Here is a 10119-nt window from a genome sequence, read left to right on the forward strand (position 1 = left end):
AAACGTGAATATTTTTTTTCTCGATAATACAAAATTAAAACTGAAAGAAATAGAGCTTGACAACAGAAGATAACAAAACTAATATACAATAATAGTTACAGCCCCCGCTGTAAGTAGTAAACCACGTCACGAGTAACTCTCCAGTGACGGACAGCAAAATAGAGTAACGCCCGAAGGCAAAAGGTACAATCCAAAAGAAAAGGTTAAGTGTCTGCAACACAAACCCTCAAAATGAGAATAAGTCAGCCCAGATGGCCTAAAACAAGACCCCCTAGTCCAACCAACTCTCTGTGATTTCCGTAAAGAGAACCACAAGAAAAGCTAAAGGTCGGGGACCTACCCTACCCAAAACGAAAGACTGAACATCAGAGCCAAGACGCTACTCCTACACTAATCCCAACTATGCATCCCCAAGATCGTCGTCTGAATCTAAATCCAAGACGACTATGTCGATGACTGCATCGGTCTCCACAGCTGGTCGAGCGGGTTCTGCACCCGATCCCAAGTCTATAGCAGCCGCGACAGTGGGTGAACTAGTGCCTGAAGAAGTCCCTCCCACAGGCACCTCCTCCGAGGGGTACTCGTCGTCCGAAGGCGACGGTGGTGGTGGCACTCCCAGTCCAGGTCCGCAGTGTACACCCGGTGGCAAGTTGAAGCTGATAGTGTAGTGCCTCCAGACTCCGTGCGTCAGGCTTGGCATCCGGTCAATGCGATCCTCCATTATTCGCCCTGAATAGATAGCTCGGTGGCCGGCGGGGTCGACCACCCATGAGCCCGGGGTGTCTTGGTCCAACATCTCAAACCTGGTCCCCCCCCCGAAGGGACGACCGTCTCGTACCAGTCCGCCATACTCAACTGACAATGGCGTAGTCCGCCCAAACACACACAGAAGACGCGAGGGTCAACTCCAAAGAATTATATAAATAATAAAACCAGATATATAGGGTAATAATTATTTAGCCTCTCAGGCTTATACGTTTAGGGATAACATCCTAGGGTTGCATATATCACAATGAATATAAAGATCATAATAACAATTAGCATGCCTCAAGTAGGATAAACAGGTACCAATCACACTCAGCAACTAAGTCAGCATGTATGTTGCATGAAATGCAATGCTGGGTAACAAAATGCATTCCGGAAGAAGGATGGACACCATCGAGTCAGCCCTAACACCGGCCAAAGTGGGACCATTCCGCTCGGGCGCCTTTTACACCACACAAAAGTAGTCAGATCAGCAGTGAACCCGTAGGTTTGCCATTCCGTCTACTACTAAGGACCACCGTAGTGTCCTAAATATGGAAATCCGGGTCTTATGACCATTTTGGAATCCACCGAGGTCCGGTAATCCGCCGTGTATTAACCTCAAAATGAGTGCATGAATGCAAGTGATTAGCCAAACAACGTCTCCGACCTCACTCGACACGTCGTCACGTGTTCTAGCTAACTTATTGTCTCTAAAAAGCCTACCCTAAGGCAAACGTCGATTCTGCGACAAAATGAATTAATCAAAAGAAGAAGAATGTACTTTGGAACTCATGGTTCCCGGCTAAACTTTAGATAGCCAATCAATAAACTGCTCATCGAGCGAAAAGGTACCGAAGTACTTGGAAACTTATAGTCTCCGGCTAAACTTTAGATAGCCAAACATTAAACTGCTCATCGAGCGAAAGAGTATAAGCATACTCGGAAACTTGTAAGTTTCCTCAAGACTTGGACTCGACGACACTTCTCATTTTTCAAAACTAATATTCGAGCCCTAAACTTTCGTCTGAGTCTTTTATCATTATATTAAGGGTTTTGAGTTTGTTTAATACATTATGGAGGTTCATTATGAAATTGTTTAAGTTTCGTCTCTAATCCTATTAGTTTCAAAGATCCCATAATTCCAATGATTCCCTGGAGATGGTCTCAAAACAAAAGGTCCATCATCACCCAAGTAATGGCCCGAGAAGTTCCCAGGTAAGCTGGCCGGGCACAATGCCTCATTAAAAGCCCTTCTTGCCTTAGACAGAACAACCCAAGTTCTTACATGAATTCAAATGGGGTTTTTCCAATATCATTTTCAAACTCATTTTCCTTAGAGAAGGTCTTGATCCATAAAACAATAATAGGGTACGAACCTCGGTCCGTCCCATCAAACTTTCCCAAAATCCCAAAGTAAAATCGGCATGACGTGCCCGTTATCCTCACTCTGAAGCATAACAGATATAAGTGGAGTAACATAAATAAATCAGCTCAATCAATAAACATAAACAGCATATTCCGACACATCCTAGATTAACCATTTAGCACATAACATGTGAATCATTTAGCACACAATATCATGGCATCAAGTACTCTACAAGATCGGCCGAAGCCTCAGAAATCATTTCAGGCAATTAGCAATTAAGTGCATAACACATAAATCAAGTCGAATTCGTCGACACCTAAAGCATTATCTAGTAATTCAGAGAGTAGCCCTCACCTGTTGATTTTCCAGCTCGCTCCTTGAACTTTCCTTCACGATCTTCCTCCTCAAGTCCTCCGAATTCCTCAAACGAGCCTTAAAGAAATTTCACAGAAATCAATCACAATGAGTCAGAAACTCAGCAAACAATAAGTCCTAGGGTCACACGGAACACTACAACTCCGTGGTACGCCAATCTAACGCGTTAGGACAAGTTTTCGAAAAAGTCGAATTTTCTCCCCCCCTTGGTATAGCTCTCGGCCACTTTTCCTAATTGGGAGGGTCGATTTTTCTTGGATCAAACTTGGTTCCTAGGTTATCATAAGTCGTAACTAAGGCGGATCTAAGCTCGGAAAAATTTTCGGATCGAAAACTGACATAGGGGTAGTTTGGTCATTATTTTAAACTCAGAATTTCAAAACTGGATTTTTGAAAAACAAATTGGATGGGGACGTCAACAACGACGTTTATGACAACTAATCCTACTAGCACTAAGCCAAGTCGAGAGTTCTAAGCTAAAAGATTGAGACTTTGCCCCAAAATGGGTATTTGAGGTAGAATTGATTCCGGCGGAATTCCGGCGACATTACGAAAAAACTAATCCGACAGAAGTGCTCCTGAGCACGTAGGGAAGATGTTTAGACAAAGAAATCAAGCTATTTGGACAATTTTCCAAAAACCTCAAAACTTTGGACACATAAAGACTTAGGAGAAGTCGACAGAAACGACGATCAGAAGAGAGATATAGTTTACCTACCTCAAGGTCTTCGATTAGCAACGATCGGTGAAGCAAACGGGCAAGAATTCGCGAAGATCAACTTCCTCATCTTCTCCTCTCTTGGCCGCGGTTTTGGGGAAAGAAATGGGTGAGTTTTGCAAAATTTTCATTTTCTAGCTTATAACCTATATATAGTGAAGGAAATGGAGATATTTTGCAAAGTTTGGATAAGGATGCATTGGTGGATGGATAAGGATGGATAGATATTTTTGAGAAGATATTTTGGTAAAGATATTTTGTAAAGATATTTTGTAGAGATTAGATAAGGATGAGTAGATATTTATCAAGGATCGGATAAGGTTGAATAGATATTTATCAGAAATTGGATAAGAACGAATAGATATTTATCAAAGATTGGATAAGAACGAATAGATATTTATCAAAGATTGGATAAGAACGAATAGATATTTATCAAAGATTGGATAAGAACGAATAGATATTTATCAAAGATTGGATAAGAACGAATAGATATTTTAGGGAGATATTTTGAGAAGATATTTTGTAAACCGGTACAGATTAGTTTAGATACCGGAGGATTTAACTCATAGAGTTAAAATAAAAATATAAGAATGATTCCTATTTTTCCGGCTTCATTCTCCGTGAGTTCTAAGATAGGTTTTGGCGACAGAATTCCAAAACTCAACAGAGGTTTCCTTGTATTTTAGGTGACTAATGCAAAATCGGTGTAAAACCTTTTTACCCGATAAGTTACTTTTTGCAGTGGATGTCGGATGAGAAAACTTCCTTCTGAAGAAAGATTAGAAACAACGAGAGAAGTAGGCGATCGCGGGTGGAATCTTCATTTGAAGCTCCGAATAGAACAAGTCTTCATCGTCCGTCGATTTTAGGGTTTTTGAACTATCAGGGATTCCGTTTCGGCAAACTTCCGAGAATTGGAATTCAACGTTCGTACGTTCCAGGGTTTCGCGTCGAAATACTTGTTTATAGACGAATAAGAGAAATTCTAATATTTCTCTGAAGATTTTTGGAATTAGTTTCCATCGTGTCCTAAAGTATAAATTAACTATTCACTAGGGTCTTCGACCTAAGATTAGGCGAACGTTAGTCGTGCTATAACTTTTATCGGTTTTGATATAATCCTTGGACTTTTCCTGAACCTTCTCTTTCATAAATTTATTTCATCCAATAAACTCTTGTATTTTATTCCCTTATCCAAAACTTAAAAACTTGGGTCTTACAACTGTCATAGATTTGCCTACTCCTCTTGTTGAGATTGTTCATGAAGGTTTTCTTCTAGAAGGTCTATGACACATGGTACTTCCAAATTCATCACTTTTCCCTCCAAGAAAAAAAATGGTCATTCTATTTTTTTGTCACCACATACAATAATGACTCATTTATTATGGTCTTATTTAATTCAAAATTATATTTTCAGTTTTTTTATGTAACCATTACCTATGAAATCATAATTTTTTTTGAAATGGCCTATGAAATCATAATTGGAAGTTTCAAATATTTCCAAAATAATTGAATCTTATATATTTCATTATTAATTTTACATTAAACTATGCATTTGAAAATATTGCGAAAATGATGAAAAATTATAAATTAAATGTTTAATTTTACGTTTAGCAAATTAAAGATTTTAAAAATGTTTTTTTATCACATATATTTGAAATGTTTTTTATTTTAATTTTTATGAAATTTTTAATTTGGATGAGAAAGGTGTATGGTTTATGTTAGTGGCCTCTCCTTTTTTAAAATATTGTTCAATTCATACCATGTGTTTTATAATTGATAAAATATTTTGTTTTTTCTTTTTATACATTGTCCTGCATTAATCTGATTCTAAAGTGTGACATGTGTGTTTTTATTCTATTGATCACACTCTTTCTTTCTGTTCTATTGTTAGAGCACTTTGTGATTCAATTTTTTTAAGATAATGCATAGAGCCATGAAATTTTACAGTTTTTAAAGATGATTTTTCATGTCATATGTGAAATACTTAGATCTTTATTTCAAGGATACCTTCAACATTTTTGTGAATATAAATGCCAATCCTGAAAGTGTCTTCGGGCATGAGTAAAGCATTCCACCACTTTCAATTAAATACAATAAATTGTCAATATAAGAAAAATTACACCAATGTCTATAATTGCGAAAAGGTTGATTAAATAGTTTGAGCTTTAAGAATAAATTCAGTTTTATTATTTGGGTGTGTTTGATGTTGTAAATCTTCGAGGTTTTTCACACGGTACATCTTCCCCTCGCAACGTTGAATCTTTTATTTTAATTTTTACAGTGCTCTACAATATTAATTTTTTATTGTTGTGCTGAGTTGCATTTTACGATTTAATTTAAATAATATAAATTTAAAGCAATAAATATTATTATTATGAAATTCTTTTACATAATTATAATTATTTAAGGGAGTATATATTTATTTAAACTTTCTAAATTTTAATATCCTATCGATCTATTAGATTGACGGATGAGGATGGGATGTGTGGTGCTGTATTGAATGTTGAAACGGGGTAAGGACCTTACTTTTGGTTCGTCGTAGACAATCCTTGAAGGGTTATTGTTCCTTGCTGGCTTCTTATTGTTAGGGGTTGATTTAAATTAGCTTAAGGTTATATATGAGTATGTTTTATTTTGTTTTTGGTGATTGGAACAACATTTTATCTTATTTGTGTCTAACCTCACATGGGAGAGGTTGTTCCCATATCTGTTTTATACTTTAATGGATTTTTGCTTAAGCTTAAAAAAAAATCTTGTCACATGAGATGATCCAAATCTTCTATTTGTCCAGATGGCGTTCGAAGAACCAATTTTATACATTTCTTTTCTACGTGTATATATTTGTAACAAACATGTATATATTTATGTTTATCAACAAAATTTATATATTTGTGCAACTAAAAATTATGAAAAGATGAAAAATATAATAATACACAAACTCTACATTTTATTTTATATAACATAAGTCAGAGGTGGATACGGTTGTGGTCATGGCAGTGGTGGTAATGGTGGTGGTGATAATGGTAGTGTTATGGGACAGTGGTTGCGACAATGACGATGACAAGGACGACAACGATGGTGGCAGTTGCGAAGGGTGTTGTTTGTGGTAGTAGAGGTGGTAGTGGCAGTGATGGTGGTGGGTGGTGGCAGTAGAGTGGTGGTGGTGGTAGTGGTGATGACGGTAATGGAGGGTGTCGAGGAGGTGATGAGGGTGGTGGTGGAGTTGGTTGTGGTGGTGGTGGTGGTGGCGGCGGTAGTGGTTGTAGTGGCCGCAACGTTGTAGTGTGGTGGTGGTCGCAGTGAAAGGTGGTGGTGGCAGCGGGTGGTGGTTATTATGGGAGTAGAGTTGGTGGCGGTTAATGTGGTGGTGGCGATGGCGGAAACAACAGTGAGAGTGGCAATGACAATGACGACATCAATTGTTGTGGCAATGGTGGTGGTAGTTGTGGCAAGTAGATTATACGTCACAATATTATCAGGTCTTATCATTATTTATATGGTGGATTAAATAATAAATCATTTTAATGTATAATATTAGATTCATGGATTAGTCTATACAATACAATATAAGAACCAAACAATGGATAAACTCATATTTATTGTATAAGTTTATACTATCATATTTAGTACGACGTACCAAACGAACTCTTATAATAATGATTTTAAATGTAAATATCTTATATAAAATAATCATCCAAAAGATTTTTCTCAATTAACATTATATTAACATCTTATTGTTTACGAAATATTAATATATAAAATCCATAAAAAATCAAATTTAAATATTTATCTCTAACAAGTGGTTGTTTGAACTCTTAGGTTGAGAGTTCGATTTCTAAGACCCGCACTCACCACACTCGGGTCGAAAATGTGAGAGTAATTTAACAAAACAAAAATTCTGACAAATATTTACATATTTATGCAATTAAAAATTATAAAAATTACAAAAATATAATATGACAAATTTTTTAGACATTATATAATAAAAGTCACTCGTGCTTTGCACGGGTCATTCAACTAGTTTAGGAGGATGTCAGTGTCTTGTAGTTGTGTCGTTTAATTTTCCTACTTACAAAAAAAAAACAGGGAAAATAACTATGCTAACAAAACTGATAATTATTTATAAAATTCTTACTTAACAATTTTTATTTTACAGAGAAATTTGTCATGGCCGATCACTACGGCGGCTGCAGGATGCAACGGTCTCCGGGGTACCCGCGAACACTCCGAAGGCGTCTCACCCATGTCACTCATATAAAAATTGAAGAGGCTTTATACTTTTAGTCTTAAGTGTCATAATTTTTACTTATAGTTTATAATTTAGTCTTTTCTATACTAAATACTAATTTAAATAATGAACTGAATGGTAGAGAGGTGTAGTGCCCTATTTTAAAAAAGGAATTTTCAACATGGTATATACTATAAAAATAAAAAATAAAAACAAGTAATACCTGCTCTGAATTGAGTGCGTTCGTTACCCGAATTCCATCCGCTTTTTTGTTTTCTCGTGTATAGTTTTTTTCCTTTCATTTTCCCATGAAACCAAAAAGTGAAAAAACCATGATCATTATTAATGAAATAAAACGAAGCAAAATGAAAAAAAAAAATCAAAAACTGGTAAATAAATCCCACCTCACATTCTCTCTTATCAGTGTTTCTCTCACTGTGCTTCGTCTCTTCTTCCCATCGTCTCCTCCACCGTCTATAATACAGCCACTGCCGCCGCTTACCTGATATAACTAAGTGATGGTAACTCAAATTAGCTTCTGAGCCAACACTTTCTGTTATGTGATTTTCAATCATGCTTAATTTATTTTGTCATGCAGCATAAATTGATAATTATAAATTGATAATTTATTTTATCATGCAGCATAAATTGATAATTGTATTCTAACCTGTTGAAGTTACTAAACATCAAATGACATGCAAGAAAGTGAAGTGAACAAAAAATATTGCAGAATGGTCACATTTGGACATAAACATAGAGAAGAGAAGCTTACAGAAATTATAGTGCGGTGCGGTGCAGGGTTTATTAATTAGTAGTGTATAAATAGTACTACGAAGCCAAAGCCAACAATTTTTTATTTATTTTGTAATTTGTGAGTTAAAGTGTTGGTTCTCACTTCTCAACGCTATTTATCTTAGGGGTACCTTCCTCTTTTCTTGTTACTGCTCCTGCTCAACTTAATTTTTAAAAGCTTTGATAAAGGTATTTTTGGATTTTGATAGTTTATGAATGTTTTTGGGTTTTTATAAGCCATATTTTGAAAAGGAAATATCTAAACCAAACAACACACATATTTTGTTGCCACAATAACATATATAAAGAAGGAGCAGAGATGGATGATCTGGTACCTTAATCCCTTTCTTTGAATTAGTAAAGGATTCCTCCCTATCATAGAATGTCATTTCTGACACAGGCTGCAGATCAAGAGACGACGTCATGGCCGGTCACTGCGGTGGCTGCAGGATGCAGTGGTCTCCGGCAATGGATCCTGGGTGGATCGGAGGGGAGAAAGACAAGGCTTGGGTTTAGTGGCGGCGGTGGTGCTTCCGATGGGGTCCCACGGTGGTGGTGGTCGATGGATGTAGTGGTTTTTGGTTTGGAGGTAACGGTTGGCTTCCAGTGAAGGTAGCTGCTGGACCGAGCTTGCAGGTTCTGAATGGTGGCTGCGGTGGTGGTTTCCGGTGTGTGGGGTTTTCTTTCACCTCCCTCTCTGAATAATTGTGGTTTGGGTTGCGTGTGGTGCGTGATGTTGGAGTTTTTATTCTTCCTTTCATCTTTTCCTTCTGGCTATGGTGAACGGGGACGTTCAGATCGGTGGTGGTGCGGTTCTAAGATGGCTTGATGGTTTGAAGGTAGTGGCTTGCCAGGTTGAGGTACTGTTGGAGTGGCTTCATGAAGGGGAAAGTTCAAAGTTGTGGTTGGGTGAAGGGCTTGGTTGTTGCTTGGTGGTTCAGTGGCAGGGGAAGTTGGTAGTCATGAGGGTTTTGATTTCTTTGATGGTGAGGAGAAGGAGTTTGAGGTAACAAACCGGGTATTTTCATGGTGATTTAAAGAGAGATGATGATTTGCTATGGGTTGTAGGAGGAAAGGGAATGAAGTATTGAAGAAAAGGGAGTTTATGGTGGAAGATGATGAAGTATTCATGGAGGATGGGTTTTGTGGTATGATGCCATGGGTAGTGAATTGGTAGTTTTGGAGGTCAGGGGATGGAAGAAGTGATGGTATATGGTGGGAGGAGTTTGTTTAAGGTGTTGCGGCTCTTAGGAGATGAAAGGAAGTTGAATGGAGGTGAAAGGCTAGGGCAATGTAGAAGTGTCCTAGCTCCTTTGGAAAAAGCAGTAATTAATAATGGAGTTTAAGTTGTGTGATCAAAAGTGAAGTCATGTGTTCTGGTTTCGTGTTATCGTTTCCTTTCTTTTGTATGCACTATTGCACTTGGTTCCCTTTTTAATTTTCAGCAACTTGGTCCCAATCAAATATGAAGAAAGCATTGTGCAATCCCTTTCTTGTTTCCAGTCTTGTGTTCTTCTTCCATTTACTCTTGCTCCCTCTTTTCTATATATATTGCCTATTTGGTGCAAATTGTAACTTTTCTTTTTCCAAGAATTCTTTGATGCCAGGTGATCCATGAAGCATGCCGTTGCTAATGGAAATACACGTAAGGTATATGTGCCATTCAAATTTGAGAGTAAGAAAGAAAAAGGTATACGCTGCCACGGGTACGGGTACGGTACCCGGTACGGGTACGGTATTGGGTACGCGGTACGTGAATTTTGAAAAAATAGGGGTACGGGTACGTTAGATATATTATATTTTTTAAATATAATATATAATAAAATATACATAATATTTAAATATAAACAAATTATGCAAAAAAAAAAGGCAAAACGTCGTCGTTTTGAG

The 10119-nt window shown here is 37.3% G+C and overlaps 1 protein-coding gene across 3 annotated transcripts; it reads right to left on the reverse strand.

Moving 5' to 3' along the window:
- Nucleotides 1–9742, reverse strand: LOC130727753 (uncharacterized). Of its 3 annotated transcripts, XR_009015458.1 has the most exons (5): nt 8565–9742; nt 7842–7939; nt 7661–7732; nt 2468–2545; nt 1–855 (listed from the first exon to the last, which is right to left on the reverse strand). XR_009015458.1 is itself a non-coding variant. In XM_057579027.1 (4 exons), the coding sequence occupies exons 2-4, from the start codon at nt 7737–7739 to the stop codon at nt 401–403; spliced, it is 612 nt and encodes a 203-aa protein (XP_057435010.1). In that variant the 5' UTR covers nt 7740–7939; nt 8565–9670; the 3' UTR covers nt 1–400. The 3 variants fall into 3 exon arrangements, 2 of the variants coding, with proteins under 2 accessions (XP_057435010.1, XP_057435081.1); XM_057579027.1 differs by having other exon boundaries at nt 7661–7939; nt 8565–9670; XM_057579098.1 differs by having other exon boundaries at nt 7661–7948; nt 8565–9670.
- Between the last annotated feature and the right edge of the window lie 377 nt (nt 9743–10119).

This window comes from Lotus japonicus, chromosome 1 (assembly GCF_012489685.1).
Source record: "Lotus japonicus ecotype B-129 chromosome 1, LjGifu_v1.2".
NCBI lineage: Eukaryota > Viridiplantae > Streptophyta > Magnoliopsida > Fabales > Fabaceae > Lotus > Lotus japonicus.